General features: G+C 39.3%; 1 protein-coding gene across 2 annotated transcripts; it reads left to right on the plus strand.

Moving 5' to 3' along the window:
* The first annotated feature begins 434 nt into the window (after positions 1–434).
* On the plus strand, positions 435–11,200 carry CUNH3orf33 (chromosome unknown C3orf33 homolog). 2 transcript variants are annotated; one of them, XM_067549235.1, is made up of 5 exons: positions 435–571; positions 2,758–2,817; positions 6,073–6,226; positions 8,194–8,354; positions 8,948–11,200. In XM_067549235.1, exons 1-5 carry the CDS (start codon positions 491–493, stop codon positions 9,212–9,214), a joined length of 723 nt encoding a protein of 240 aa, XP_067405336.1. In that variant the 5' UTR covers positions 435–490; the 3' UTR covers positions 9,215–11,200. The 2 variants fall into 2 exon arrangements, with proteins under 2 accessions (XP_067405336.1, XP_067405417.1); XM_067549316.1 differs by lacking the exon at positions 435–571 and adding an exon at positions 1,573–1,591.
* The last annotated feature ends 5,398 nt before the right edge of the window (positions 11,201–16,598 follow it).

Here is a 16,598-nt window from a genome sequence, read left to right on the forward strand (position 1 = left end):
GGGTGGTGAAGCACTGGAATGGGTTACCTAGAAAAGTGGTGGAATCTCCATCCTTACAGGTTTTTAAGGTCAGGCTTGACAAAGCCTTGGCTGGGATGGTTTAGTTAGGGTTGGTGCTGCTTTGAGCAGGGGGTTGGACTAGGTGATCTCCTGAGGTCCCTTCCCACCCTACCCTTCTGTGATGAGTCTATTATTAGCCACAGCATGAGAGCTGTTGCATGGGCAACCTGGGCTTGTGATGCTTGAGGCAGACACAGGAACCCACCCTGCTGCCCCTCGGCCCATGACACAGCTCAGCCCCTGGGGCTCACACTGGGAGAGGGTGCCGCCGGCGGTTGCTGTCCGCGCAGCCGTGCGGGCCCAGCAGGAGGCGCTGCGGGCTGAGCCAACCTGACAGTGTGACAGGCCGCGCGGGCGGGGTCCGCAGCGCTGCGCAGCCTGAGCGGGAAGGGAAGGGAAGGCAAAGGAAGGAAGGCAGCCGCGGGGGGCCATGGCGGGGCCGCGGGGGGAACCTGCGAATTTTGTGGCTCGCGTCTCCGAGTGGGCGGACTCCCACCTCACCCTCGTCCGGGTATCCTGCGGGGCGGGGCAGCTTGGGTGCCGCAGGGACGTGGGCAGGGAGGGGGGGGTCTCTCCTGTGAAGAGCCCTGGCGGGGAGGCGGCGCCTCAGGCCACCGGAGCCGAGCCGGGCGTTCCCCCAGCTAGGACCGGCTCTCCCCGCCACCTCGGGCTGGCCTGGCGACCGGCGCTTCGGCCGGCTAATCCTCCGAGAACCCCGCAAAGGCGGGAGGCCGCTGGCGAGGCCCGGCTGGCTGCTGGCGCCCGTGCTGACGGCCCGTGATGGGGGCAGGGCACCTCCGCCTGGCACGGCACGGGTGGGACGGGGGAGAGGCGGAGGAATGTCCCGGGCCCGTCCTGGGGAGGGACAGGGAGGGAGGAGCGATGGCGGCGCCCTGACCCCGCCACGCACGGCCACTAGCCCGATGAGCTTCGAGTCCCGACTCCGCCCTGCGGGCGGCTGGCAACTGGCCTCGGCGCGGGGCCTCCGGGACTCCCGTTCCTCAGAGTCGGGGGCCGCCCGCCTTGTGTAAGGGCGCTTAGTTCGAGCTGGCGGGACGGTGCTGAGCAGGTTGGGACACCGTTGGTTTAAGATAGTCGCCAGGCTGTGCAAAGCCCCCCCCTTCTCCCCTCTCCCGTGACAAGAGTTGGCTCAGGATTCATCCCTGTTTCTCCTCTCCTGTCTCCGTTGGCTTTGAATCAATTCACTGGTCATCAGAAGATTGTCTGATGATAAATAAAACAACATTAAAAAAAAAGCCCAGGAAAATAATCTGCAGCCTAATAGGCAACCTCACGGGGAAGGTGTTGGGTTGTTCTTGAGCAACCCTTTCTAAAACTATTGAGACTAACAACGTTTTAATTTGAATACAGAGCAACTGGAATTATGAGCATTTCTAAAGGCCAGAGTCAACCCTGACCTAAGCAAGCACATCTCCACTGGTCTCAGTGGAAGGGCTGCACCTCTGAATTTTCTACTTTCTGCACCTCGGAGGTTTGCTCTAGTATGCGGATGACATACCCCTGCTTCTGGGTGCCAAGGCAGGATTTATCAGACGTGTTTGAAATGCTATTTTTAGTAATAGTCTTCAGTGGTGTAGCAATGTATTTAGTGCAAGGGTCTTTGATTTAAAGGACAGTTAGAAATAGTAATATGCTTTACTTGATACAATCAACACAATCATAGTTGTAAAAAGCAGATGCAGGTACTCTAGATATATAAATATTTAAATCTATTTAAAGGAATGTTGCTGTGGGATTCTGAACTTAAAAATAAATACCAATACATTTTGGGGGGACTTTGCAAAGCGGGGTGAAGCCAGATATTGTTAAAATAGCAGTACAAAATACGCCCAATTTCCATAATAATTCATCATTTGAGTTTCTTTTAATCTCATTTTTTTGTTTGTTTTTGAGAAGGCATCCCATGAAACTGGGCTAAATTCAGTTTTTGGTTGCAGCTGTGAAACATTTACTTTCCGTGTTGTAAGCAAGAGCAGCATATGGCTTAGTGAAACAATAGATGAGATATCTCTAACTCCAGAGAAGTCACTTGTAAAGAATTTTACAATCTGTATCCTGAAGATTCCATTTTTGAAATAATTGGTATACATTTTATTACAAAAAACAGCCCTTATAATTTGAATGGGCCATTTTGTCTGCTTTTGGGAGGAGGGGGAGTAGGAAAGACAGTTGCTAAAAGTAATACAAATAGTGGGCTTCCCAATGAAATGCAACATGCCTCGTTGGATTAGATTAGCTGGATCCAGATGTCATGTTATAGAAGAAATTTTTCAGTACTAGATGTAGCTCCTTTGCTGAACCTTCCGGTAGACTTGAAAATTTCTTCTTGCATTTTTCTGTAGTGTGTGTTTTCATCTACTATTATAGCAACTTGTATTATTAATTTCCTAGTAATTTTTATGATCTGGAAAACTTCTATCAGATGTATTTGGTTTGTGAGTGAGATCAATTTTTTTATTATCGTTTATTAGTAAATAGTGTTTACTCTAGATTCACTGAAATATACAAGGCAGGGAACTTGCCCAAGATCATCCAGTGAGTCAATTCGGATGAGAACTTCTTGATTGCCGGTTACCACTTTGGTGTTAATTTTATTTTTTTCTTTAATGTTTTTAATCAGATGAAAATAATGAAAGGTGGAAAAGCTAAGGATTTAAATCTTTTTTTTTTCCCCAGAACATTAGCACTGGAATGGCAATAGCTGGAGTCATTTTATTTGCAAAGAGTATTAAACTGGTAAGTTATGAATAATTTGTTAATGAGCAGTGTTTATACCTATTTGTCACTTAGCTCAAGATGTACAGGGACAGATTGTGTCACTGTTCCACCTTCTTTGTGCCATTCTCGTGTCACAAAGCAAGCAGACAGCTAGGGTAACTGATCAGTTGGGTGGTGCTGTCTTGACATAAGAGAATTCCTAGGTGACACAGGCTGGCCTGTAGAAGAGGGGATATGAGAGAGTGTGGCCAAAGCGCTACTGATCCCCCAGAAAAGCTCCTTTATAGTCATTGCAGCTGGTGCAATTCAAATCTGCTTGAAAATATTCTCAGTTGAATCTCAGAATTAGATCAGCAGCTTGGGCATCAATGGGCCACAAATGTTGCCAACAGCCATCTTTGTGGACTCCATAGGTAATCTGTTCTGGGCAGAGAAGAGCCACTGCCTAATTTCTTGCACAGTATATTTATACTGTTCTTATTTCAAGTGAGTCTATAAATGACAGTTTTGAAAACATTACATTAGGGTTTGAGGGCAACTGAAAAATAATCCATATTTTTAAATTCTCTTTCTTTCATATTTGAAAAGGAATGTTGAAGTGGTTGGCCTGGTGGATCGGCAGACTCTACAGGAGGTCTCTAAATTCTCTCTTCCACTGGTTTAATATTGCTACGACTGTACTGAGGTTTTAGGAGTGGCTCACAACAAAACTGCAATCTCTAACGGAAGAGCAATTTTAAGATTTCTGATGTATTTTATTGTACTTCATTTTCAAAAAATCTTTAATTAGACCTAGCAGTAATAAGCTGTGATGGGTTTGGCAACATAATTACACTCACATCTTCTTTACTTCCAACCTAAACTTTATTTCCAAGGCCAAAAATCTTGAGTCAGCTGTGACTCCCCCTTATCTCCTATGTGTCCCTTGTCTATAAACTTCTTTCACTACTTCCAGAACATTGCTCCCTACTTTGACTCAGTCTGCTGAAATCCTTATTCATGCTGTGATCACTTTCTGCCTTAATTGTTTCATTTCTCTCTCTTGAGCTTTCTAAATCTTTATTTGCTAAACATTTGATGATTCAAATGCTGTGATCAGGCAGCTTTTCCCCTTGAGGCTGGACTGTATCATCCCTGTCACCTTCATTCACATCTTGTTCCTTTCCAGTTCCATAGAACTGGAAAAAAAAAACTCTCCATAGACTTGCCCCTTCCAATTCCTTTGACTTCCTACTATATCTTCTTATATTCCTAGATAGATACCTACTCATCTGTCTGTCCTTTCCAATCTTGAAACCAAATTTTTCACCTTAGTCATGTATGTAATCCCAGTTGATTCAATCGAAGTACTCATGTGATTTGAACACTGATGTTTGTTATCTCTGTCCCTTCCCCATAACTCCCCTTGCGGGCACTTGGTCTTCATATGTTGTTCTTGTTCTTGAGCTCTCTTTATAGCTCAACCTAAAATCTTACCTCACTCTTATGATGACATATTGCGCCAGTTCCTGGCATTTCGTAAGATTGCTTTGCACCACATTGGCAATACAAAGCAGACTTAACATTGTCCTGTCTGGCAGTTAGCTGGTGTAGAGGTGGCATAGTCAGTTGAATTCCACTCTCTCCTTATGATTCTGAGAACCATTTTCTTACAGTTTGCAATATGTCTATGTTGATCAGACAGCTCACAAGAGCACTTTTAAATTCCAAAGGCCATTTGGGAGTGATGGGAGGGGAGGGAATCTCTTATGACTATACAAAAAAAGCACTTGTTTCATATGTTTCTCATGTTAGAAAAAATAATTATATCATTTTATGCAGGGACTGAAACTATAGTGCTTCCCAAAGCTAATTTTACTTTATTCACTTGGAGTCTGAATATGCCTAATGTTCTTTGAGTTCTTGTTTTGTTATTAGTAGAGCTGTATTCATAACTGAGCTTTATATGTCCTAGAAATCAATACGATTTTTAGATGTAATGTTCTTAATGTGAAGCAGTACTGAATAATATGTACTGCAATCATTGCTTCGTTCTTGAACCTGGGTATTTACATATGACTATTTAAAAAAAATTCAAGTCTTTGTAAATACGCTTAAATGACTGTTGGGCCTTGGAATGCAAATTAGATTTAAAAATAGACTCTGAGGCACTTTTCAACCCCATTTTACTTTATTTATTTACAAAACCTTCAAACTCTCTGCTTGCAAGGTCCAATATTTCTCAATTCCTAGTTAGGAGACCTTGCAGGCAACAGGAGTGAAGGTTTAGTAAATATTTAGAATAAAAATGGGAGGTTGGGATGTTCAGTTGGCTGTTCTAGGGCCTGATGTGTCATTCAGTGAGAGCAGTATCAATCACTTAATAACAATGTGAACAGAGTAATCCAAATGTATCCTGCATATGATCTTAAATAATGGGAGCTTTTAAATTAAACATTGATATTAAAGTTCCTTCATTTCCAAGACTTGTTCTTTTCTCTCAGTCCCCACACCAAATATCTAGTTCATGCCCTTATTATATCCCACTTTGGTTACTGCCACCTCCTCCCCTCTGACCTCCCAAACATGCACATTGTCCTTCAGTCCATATATAATGCTGCTGCTAAACTCATCTTTATTGCCCGTCAGATTGATCATGTAACCTCTTTTTTATATCAAATCAAATTTAAACTTCTGTCACCTTGTTCAAAGAGCCACATAATTCTGTTCCTTCTCACATATTCTGCCTTGTCAAGCCTCATGTTGCCTCTGTCCTCCCTACTCCAGCAGTGTTTCCAAAATTGTCCACCTTTGTGTGAGAATCTGACAAAATCACCTATGTGCCTCCCCATGCATGGTACAACCTCTCTGAGTTCATTGGCAAGACTCCTACCCTTGATGATTTTTAAGCTCCTCTGAAAGACACATATTTGCTATTATGCATATAGTGAATCAGATTGACTTGTGTATACAGTAAATTGTATATAAAATGTGAATTGTTATTGCCTTTCCCCTGACTTCTGCCTACTTGTCTGTCGTTGATTGTGAGCTCCTTGGAGCGGGGACCATTCTTTTTAATTGTTTGGAAAATGTCTCAATTTTGGAAAAGCACTAATGACAACAAAGAAAAAATAAGAAAGTTTATTAATATGATGTAGTGGAGTTTGTAATTTGCGGGATTCATCTTGACAAAAGTTGGGTTTAGTATGATTGTATTTTTTCAAATAATATGAAACTACTGTTTTTATTTTTCCTAAGACTTTGACTTACTCTTCTTTCTTTCTGTATCAACAGACAACGAAATTTACAAGTGCTTTGGATATACCAGTAGAATTTATAGTAAAAAATGTGAAACTACGAGGAAGGTTACGTCACATAACTGAGAAAGGATTAGAAGTTGAACATGTTCCCATTAGTCTTCCTTTACTGTCATCGTTACAGAGAAAATGTAAGTATAAGTACAGGAAGAATGAGACTTAATATTGACAAAATTAAATGTCCTCCTTCCTAGTTGATACAATTGTGTCCACTAAACTAGCAAAAATCTGCAATATCTGAATTGTTTATTTTAAAACTTTTTAGTGAATGTAGTGCTCTTAGAGAGCAGCTGGATAGACAGTCCTAGAAAATGAAGTTCTGTTTACGTACAACAGTTTACAGTATAAGCAGTGGTGGTGCAAGAACTGGAAGTGAGGAGGGTGTGAGTTCTAATTCTGGCTCTGGCACTGACTCTTTGTGGCTGTGGCCATGTTATTTCATCTCTCTGCTGCAGTTTCCCACCAGTAAAATGAGGTAATAGTTATCCTCCTACTTTAAAAGTGTATTGTAAGGATTTATTAATACAGTGATTTGAACATGCATCTGTCTAGACATCTTATGTATTTAAGTAGTTCCTGGTACCATAGCATCTGAGTGCCTCACAATCTTTAATGTATTTATCCTCATCACACCCATGAGGCAGGGAATTACAGTTTTCCCACTTGATAGCTGGGGAACAGGCATGAGAGACTGAGGCCTCATCTACAGTAGACTCTTTTGTAGTCATAATAACATTAAGGGTATGTCTTTTTTGTGTGTGACACTTTTATACTGACAAAAGCCCCTGTTAAAGTGCAGATATCAGCAAAAAAGTGCTTTTGCCAGTATAACATTTCTTTCAGGGAACTAGTGTAAGGTATACTGACAAAAGTTCTCTTGCAAAAAGCACTCCAGTATAAGCTGCATTGATGATAGAACAGTTTGCCAGTATAACTATTCATGGGATTTGATATAGAAATTCAGTGGGATTTGAACACTTGAATCCTATAGATTCCCTAGAATATCCTAGAAGTATAGATAGTGAGAACATCCACAGTTTAATTAGATAGGGTTACAAAAATTTGGAGGGCTATAAACCCATGTTTCAAGGCACAAGCCTGTTTCTAACTGAAGGGGCATAGAAGAAACTTCCATATGGGGAGGTTGTTCAGTAATTGTCCATGTCAGGGTTTCTTGCATCTTGCAGAAGTAGATGCTAGCAGCTGCCATTGAATACAGGACACTAGTCTAGATGAACCACTGGTCTGACCCAGTTAGGCAATTCCTATGTTCATAACACCATTGATTTCTGTGAGGTTGTATAACTCCATTGGATCATAGTTGAGTATGTTTTTACTGCAAATGCTGTCAGAAAGTGTTAACTAAAAAAAAAGTCTTTCATATATAGGAAAGATATTTATTCAGAAATGAACAAACCAGAATATCAAGTACACTAGACTTTTGATGATGCATCTTCTCGGCAATTATTTTTACATGTAGTTTAAATAGAATAATCTTTGTTGAATAAATCTTACTATAACCAAATGTGTCATTGGCTTTAAAGACAGTATAAGAGGCTTGGATTTCAGCCTTCTGGGTACATCATTCATATGTTAGATTAAATGTCAACAAAATAAATACTTGAGCTTGATTTTAATTGCACACAAGTTTCACACTGTTGTAATTCAATGTACTTTAATGGAGTTACTCCTGACTTGTACTGGGGTGAAAGAAAAATCAGGCTTTTTTAAGCAGTGTGATTCCCTAAGAAGAAAAAACTGACATTAAGTGTTACGGTCTAATGTCTTGGAATCTCTTTTCTTAATATGTACATAAATTTGTCTGGAAAATATTTTCTGATAGTTTTTAAGTTTGCAGAGTCCAATAGTTTAAAAACACATTGTTCTGAAACAGGAGATAAATGTCATGTCAGAGCATATGAGACCAGATCCTCTGCTGTTGTAAATCATTGTCGTTCCACTGACTTAAATACATACTCCATGTAAGTTAGCGGATCTAGATTTACTTGCAGCCACTGAGGATCTGGCCCATTGTGTAGAATTGAATCGTTCTGATCGTGTGGTAATAAGAAAAATATTTTATATATAATATATTCAGGGCAATCAAATGGTGTTTTGCTGGTCAGACTTGCTGGAGTGGAGCTGACACCGAATGCTATCGTCTGGTTACAGAAAGAGTTAAAACCTTCACAAATGATGTGGTTCCAGCTTCTTGGAAGGGATGATTTGGTGCTTGATTGCCTCATTTTAGTAAATAAGGTAAATGAAGTAACAAGAAGGACTGACAGTTCTTTAACTTTTTATTTATATCCTAAGATTTGAAGTGATTATTGCTATTACTTGCTTAATATGTAAGATACAAAGGTATTGTATTAAATTAAACATTTTTGCAAACATTTTATATATGCAAATTGGAGATAAAATAAATATTTATATTTAATACTAGTGTAGCATTTTAGGGACTAGTTAATACTTCTTTATGCTGTCATGGTTTGTTGCATCTGAAAATGCAGTGGAAGCTATCTCTGTAGTCTAGTGCTCTACAAAATGTCTTAAGAATTTCGATTGATTATCTGGTGTATTAAATGTTGTTCCAGAGATGCCTGTATATTTCTTGTTTAATTAATACATTTTAAAAGTGAGTTGAATGCTGTACAACTTTTAACTATCTCTGGAGCTCCCAACACCAAAAGGGTGTAGAATTAGCCAAAAAGAAGTCATTTCTAACTCATAACATTCAGAGGGTTCACACTACAGATGAATTGAAAATGCACTGACAGTGTCAATATCCTTTGTAAATGGCCAAGTGAATACATAACGTAAAATGCTGTCTTCACTTTATCTTTTTGTAGGGTAGATTTTTCAGTGTGTGTCTGAATGAAGAGATCTTGAGACAAGGGCTTGGCAAAACAACACGTATTGAAGGACTACATCATGACTCTCCATTATACTGGAAGCTTCACAAAAGACTACTTCAAGCAGAACTAAAAGCCCTGAAGAAAAATAAGGGAATATGGAAAGAAGAAAGTTATTTTGAAAAACTTAAAGATCATATAAGTAATAATAAATTTATACAGAAGTTAAAACAATTTGCAAACTGGCTACGAATACATATTTAAAAGTGAATGGGAAGGACTTGGTTGGAAAAATGCTATTTGGACATGGATGAGTGTCTCTTTGGTGCAGTCTTTTTATAAAAGATGAGTTTATGAAGGAAAGCCTATGCATTGAATTTTTAGGCTCTTGCTTCAAGGAAAAATACAGGAAATAGTTCCAGTAATGTCATCTAAAGAGATGTTTAAATATAGTATAATTCCTGTATAAGACTAAATTTCAGCATGATGATGCCTGCTAAAGTGTGTTAAGGCTAACATTATTCAAATATAGAAGCCTAAAGTTGTGCTTCTTAATCCTTAATATAGGCTTCTAAATAAGTGGTCAGATTTTCAAAAGTGCCAAGCACCCAGATGACCCCATATTTACCACAGTGGAAGTTACTGAAGATCCTATTTTGAAGGTCTAAAATATTACTGTACAGTGCCACACTTCACTTACATGACAATGGAATATAATATGCAGGAGGACTGCTTGAAAACTTAATATTAATTAAAAGATATCACTTAAAGAAAATAACTTTCCAAAACTTTTGCTTTCTTGGACCTCTGTTGTGCATAAGTATTTTTGTTTGAGTCCTATATAAGGGAACAAATATGTACTATGTTTACTATTAGTGTGTTTTAAAAGTTTAACATTTTGAATAGCTAGTTCTACTATGTATTAATACAAAAGGTGATTTGACACAGCTGATTTTATAAAGAAGAGTATAGGAGCTCCTAATCACAAGAATTTTAATTTTGAAGAACAGTGAGTGAGCATGTTAATATATCAATAAATTACTTATTTGCTTGTAGTATAAGTACAGTTGTTTATATACTTGTAAAAATTTCAGAATTTAAAGATTATAATCTGGTGAAAGTGACCTTTTGAATAGTCACTTTCTATATCCAGATTAAGTCAAGTGAATTAGACAAGTTTTGTAGTCAAGAGCAATAACCTCTGTGCAATCTTAAAATTTAACATAGCACAGTAAATTTCTTTTTCTCCTCTGTTCTTATACTTAGCTGCAATTTCTTTAAACCGAGGACATTTTTTTATATTTTTGAAGGATGAAATAGCCAAAAAACCTATTATGAGAACAGTATACTTGAGTGTGTGTTGGGCTTTTATGTTCTTGATAATAGCAGTTTGCCACCAGAACATATCTGACATTCTGGCTTTATGAAAAGATGCATTCCTTTTAAGAGTAGGACAGACTGGTAACCCTTTCCATGATATAAAATAATGTAGAAAATGGTTTTTTTAGTCTTAGTTATAGTCATTTTAGATGTTACTTGTAACAATACTAGGTAAACAACTTCAGATAAGATGTAGGATTTTGAAGTTCTTGACATTCCTTTACTGTTGTTAGACTAAAATGTGGTATTTTCATTTTAAAAAAAATCCTGGTAGATTGAAAGGGACCTTAAAATATATTTTCAGCAAAATTCTGTTAAAAAGAACAATAACTAACATATAAATGTCTATGTTCCTGGCTTTAATTTAGATTTAAAAAAAAATATTTTGGGGAGGAGGGGGAGTGGCCCCTTACTTAAACTTTCCTATTTCCATAGACTTTGCATGTGTCAGAGTGTGTGCTAAACATCCAGACACAGATAGGAACATAGCCAGAAAAACCACCACACCTTTCTGCATCCAATTTTCCAGTCAACAGAATTAAAAAATAACGGAATGTAGGAAGATTTCCCTTTGAAATAAATGCAGTTCAGCAATGATGTAGTGAAATAAAAAGTTCCTGCTTACTGTGTCCAAATCAGAGAGAGACCAAGCTTGTGTCATGATACCATCTGCCTCAGCATGCAGAATGAGAGATACTCTCTGAGAAGCTCATCACTACAGCATCCATTCCCTTTTATTATGTATCTTCCTACTTTTTTGTGTAGTGGAAAAAAAAAAAGTAGTAGATTTCCTTTTAAATTGGGTACTGGAATTTGAGATAATTAAACAAAATGTAGTTCTCCAAACTAAAATAAATGAAAGTTTATTTATTTATTTAAGTCATTGACTATTTTTATACCAACATTTCCCTTTTGTTCCCAGTTGCTGGGTTCTATAATAAATAGGGTGGGGAGAGATCATGAGATAAAGGAAGAAGTGGACACGCTCCTGCAGGACTCAATCTTAACTCTTGGATGGGAAGCTTTTTCGCCTATATTACAGACTTCAAGTTGTGGCAAGCATAAAAAAGCAGTTAGACACACAGGTACATTTTCAATGGGAGTTGGAAGCCTAACTGCTCTTCATGCCTTTGAAAATTTCCTCAGTTGTCAAATGTCAAGTATAACTACAGGAATGAACACAATATCAGTATTCACTAAGTAGTTATAGATGTGGTATCGGGATGCAAAAGTCATACAGGTTACAAAGGTGTCAGGATGGCTGCTGCCCCCCATAGGAATGGCCAAGAATATCATATGCTTACACCAAAGTACATACCACCATTTACTAATTTCTTCCTTTCAACAGCGATCCCATTTCCTTCCCCACTGTCATTTGTGGAGGTTCTCTGGTTCCTTCACTTGCCATTTAAAATGGGCTGTTCTAGTCTAAGACCCAATTCAGTTTTTAATGTATTTATAGGCTTTCTATGGGACTTATCACTGTAGAATCAGAATGCTTCACAAACACTGACATATAGGCAGTAGTATCCCCATTTTACAGATAGGGGAATGAAAGACAGAGGGACTTGACCAGTGTCTCACAGAAGTTCCATGTCAGTGCTGAGAACAGAATCTCTGGGTGAGATTCTGTGCTGCACTTCTAACAGGTGCAGCACAGGACTCCCAGTCCAGGGCAAGGAGTGGGCAAAAGTGGCTTTGAAACACCTGTGAACCTTCCTGATTCTGGACTGCTCTGAAGACTAAAGTGGCCCCCAGTGTAACTTAGACCGCCCAGGGGACATTTTTAAGTTATGGCATCTTCCCTGGTCTGCCCTATGGCCCACAGGTCTCTCTGCTGCAGCCCTGCCCATGACACACCTCCTGCAGGGCTTGCAAGCCTTACACCTGTCTTACACACAGTACTTGTGCTTGGGGAATCCTCTACCAGACATCTGGAATTTTTGAGTTTATCTACACCTTTCTCATGTCGGTTGAGTTAGGAATGCAGGATCAGGCCCTAAATCAGACCTGCGAGATAAGCTCAGTCTAAGTGACCAGCATTGTAACAAATAGCTACTTTTATTTGTGTTTAACTGTATTTCTTATAAAGAATAGCATAGCCTTGATGGCACATAAGGCAGTATTTCCATTCAGGAGTTCTGTTGACAACAGACCACAAAAGCAAACTCCTGTATTTGTTTATGTTAATGATGTTTTTTCTTATTATCATTTAGGACTGATCTATAGAAAGGCTCCATTCAGGAAAAAAAAATAGCTGTGGCGTTCCAGGCTGTGAAGACCTTATCTCTGTGGGAGGCCTGTCTATTCAGAAGCCAATAATAGAGTAGAATCAAACAGCTCTGCAGCAGCATGTTGTGGAGCTGACTGGGAGGTAGGAAAAAAATGCTTTTCCTTGTGTGCCCCATAATGCCCTATTCTATCTATATTGAGCATCCTCCAGTTCCCCCCTCCTGCCTCAGCAGCACTGCACATGATCAGCTTTTCCAGCTCTAGTACTTGCATGATCAGGGATGGGGAAAAGACAGGTACAACTACACAGCCCTGGCAGCTCAGCCTCAGAAATTCTATACTTTATAAACAAACTTCTTCATAGGGGTGGTGGAAATTGGAGGTGATGCCTCCAAATGTCTTGTCAAATAAAAATCTTCAAGTTTATATTGCCCCTTTACTGTATAGGGGATATTAAAGACAAATGGCTGTCATAAATAACTCTTCCTGGTTACTATAACCACTATCCTAGAACATCAGCAGCAAACTTTGGGTCACGGCCTTTTTTAAATCATTCCTTTTGGATTAATAATAAAGCTTAAATTGTAGACTCAGTCTTGTCTATGAAGTATAAGGAGGGGGTTCACTGTGCATATAGTAATGATTACCCCCGGTCTGAGAGTTCATCATTGTGAATGCTATGCTGTGTACCGTGAACACCCAATGTTGAACTCACCAAAGGCAGGAGACAAAGATACAGTAAGAAAAATTCAACCTACACAAGAGTCATGTGAAAAGAAAGAAAGTTGATAAAAACAAAAGAAGTTTGTTCTTTCTTTCCTTTCCCCTTCCCCACTGCACTCCTCCAAGCTAGCTAGAGATTATGCAGATTCCCTTAGGTAAAACTCTCCACACCCACTGAGTAGATTTTTAAATATAAAAGAAAAATTACTCTATTGAAAATAGAGTTTTGTTAGATTTCCACTTCCTTTAATATGGGGGTGATTTCTTAGCTCTCTCAGGGCCAGAGGGAAGCTCAAAAGGCTTTTGAAAGATCATAGATATTCTGTATTGCAGGGGTGTCAAACTCATCCGAATTCCATTTAATTATTGTCCACAGTTAAATGTAGACCAGGCATGTGTGTCTCCTTTCTTCTCTTTGAATTTCCCTCTGTGCAACAGCTCCCTATTCCTCCTTTGTGGTGGACTTCACTCCCACCCCCTTCCTCATACCATCTGCTAGATTGATCAGCGATCAAACAGTTCATGGAGACATTTAAAGTGTCACTACTGGACTTTTGCACTAACACTCCAGTGAGATTAATGGGATAGGGCAGGAGAATCTATGATGGTCAGAACCATTGCTGAAGTTTGAAAACTTCTCTTAAATAAATAAATCAGATGCTTCATGAATATACCATGCAGCAGGCCACATAAACATAAGTGGGTCAGATCAGGCATTTGACATCACTGCTGGATGAAATATCCAAAAGGGGTGATACAAAAAAAATTAACATTTTGTATTTATTCAGAGAACTCTGGAAACTTAACGGTTGCATTATACAGTCTTGAGACAACAGAAGGCAGGGTCTTTTCCAGGAAGGGCTTGTAGTGGTGGAATTCTCTCTCCCATTAAATTCTCCAGGGCTACATGTGATTTATTTATCTTTTTTCTTTCCCCTCCCCTCCTTTCTAACTTGGTTGCTGCTCTGGGTTTATTTGGACTTGCTTAACTAGTTGCAAATTATGGGCCAATTTATCAGTACTCATGTGTTAATGTACTGGAGATAAGCGTGCACAAGAAGCCCCTTCACTCCTCTGGCTGTTACATGTAGAAAACAGCCATATATCAGTAAAAAGCACAAGAGATGAGTGGTGCTAGTTTGCTGGTGGTACAAAGGCACGTAGGCACAGAGTAAGTGAATAGTAAATTTATATAGGGTGAATGTAATGATAGTGAATGAAGGGTGTGTGAGAATAGAATGTGTGAGTGCAATGTAAGTACAGATGTAAGGAGGTGAGACAGTGATTGGGTGAACGTACCTCATGTAAAATGATAAGGGCCTAAGTGTATTTAATCATGTATTTAATGGATTGTATATATACATTTATATCACAAAATAGCTAGTAATATATATAAGCATGTGCATAACCAGTATAAATAATGGGAGGACTAGTTTTTAGGATGGCCTTCTGATAATCTTTTGGGAAGGAATGCAAAACAAAGCCATTTAGCTATTTAAGATTTAACGTACTATCTATCCTGTTATTCAACTCTTGAATTGTCCTTTGTTTTGGGTGCAGGACAAGGATTAAGTTAATCAGAAGTCAGGGTGACCCAGCCTAGGATAAACAGGGAAAGTCCACAAAGACCCTGTGAAATATTAAGATTAATAGCTTTGTTATGGCTAATAAGTAGATAAACACATTACATAACATAGTGTGTAATGCGAAATCTTATATTTGGTCATAGAGCTTGTTTTGTTATGTAACAGATCAGAAAAGAGAGGAGCTGATAGAAAATTAGGGTGTCATGTTGGGCATAAAAGAGTGTACGGAAAGAGTGTATGGAGACATGTCATTGCCTTTGTTTGTGTACAACCTAGCTGTACGTACTCAGACAGATTATTGGCCTGACATGCCTCAAATGATCACTGGGATGCAGCACTCTGTACCTATGCTGAATAAATCTGTTCCTTGGATCTGAACTCTGGAGTTAGCAGTGGTTTTGTCTGCAACAGCAAGCAGTGGTTGACTACTTTGCTAGGTTCGTAAGGTAACCTTTGGGCCTGGCTGGTGGTCCTGAAAACATCCTCACAACAAGTAGAATAAATGTGTATTTGAATGAGTTCATGGGGACAGAGTGAAAATAAAGAGTAAAATGGAGAAAGGAAGATTCTTGGGTCTTGCTTTTGCTCTCAATCCAGTTTCACACTTGTGTTGCTCCATTGACTTCAGTGGAATTACAGTTTGCACTAGTATAAACAGGAGCAGAATTTTACCCAGGGATTAGGATGGAGAGGGAAAGGAAGAGTTGAGAAGAAAGGGTGAAAGGCAGAGGGCCTGATTCTCCACTATGACACTAGTTTTGGGTCTATGTAACTTCATTAGAGTGGAATTAGACCAGGAAAACCAGAGAATCAGGTCCAAAACATGCAAGCCCACAAGAAAGGAGATGAGGAAGAGAAAAAGAGAATAAAAGAAGAGTGAGTGAGAGAAAGGAGGGAAAAGACAAAAGGTGGAGACCAAAGAATGAAAGTGGGAGAGAGAAATTTTCAAGTGAAAGAGGAAAAAACTAGAAATGATACAACTTCATTAAGGTAACAACATTGGAACTTTTAGTTCACTTTCCTGCAGCAACCTACATTTTAGGGACAGCTCTAAAGGACATGCTTTATAGATTATTTTTAAAAATATACCTGATATTGTTCACACTGTGTTCCCCTTTTGATTCAGAGGGGAGACACTACATTTTATTAAGCTGTGACACCAACACATCTACAGCCAGCTCAGTTGCCAAAGTTCCAACAACACAGGTGTAGCTGATCAGGAAGACAGTTATAGCACTGCCTGCTGATGGAGAGAGGAACTCCCAGTGCAGAGGTTCCTGCATTTATTTTCAAGCTATATGCTGTCTTTTGAATAATAATAATAATAATTAATAATAATATAATAAGAGTTTAGATGGATTGCAGGCTCCTCGCCTGGCAAGATATGTTGTGTGGAGATGGGCAACCTCAGGTCAATATCATGGAACTGTCCAGACGACCCAAGAAACCAGGGATCACTGTCAACAACAGAATTAAATGGACTCACAGTGCAAATCAAGAAGTGATCTAACACTGGATTTTGGCAAAACTGGAAGAGAGCAACTGGAGGAAACAAATGATCCAACACTGGAAGGAGAGAAACAACAACACAGAGAAAGAAATGACCAAGCATCGACTTGCAGGACAACTGAGAGCTTTATTCCGAAAAAGAGAATTTATGCAAATAGAGATTGAAAGCCTGAAAAGGGAGATTACTAGTGTTGAACCACATATGAACATCTTGGTAG

The sequence above is a fragment of the Emydura macquarii genome, unplaced genomic scaffold, assembly GCF_026122565.2.
Source record: "Emydura macquarii macquarii isolate MOO-44397 ecotype Brisbane River unplaced genomic scaffold, CSIRO-AGI_Emac_v2 contig_18, whole genome shotgun sequence".
NCBI classification, from domain to species: Eukaryota; Metazoa; Chordata; order Testudines; family Chelidae; genus Emydura; species Emydura macquarii.

Bases quoted from the DNA above. Each gene is read 5' to 3' on its own strand.
- CUNH3orf33 (XM_067549235.1), top strand. From the start codon at position 491: ATGGCGGGGCCGCGGGGGGAACCTGCGAATTTTGTGGCTCGCGTCTCC. The intron at 2,818-6,072 runs GTAAGTTATGAA...CTGTATCAACAG, and splicing joins TTGCAAAGAGTATTAAACTG to ACAACGAAATTTACAAGTGC. The intron at 6,227-8,193 runs GTAAGTATAAGT...TAATATATTCAG, and splicing joins GTCATCGTTACAGAGAAAAT to GGCAATCAAATGGTGTTTTG.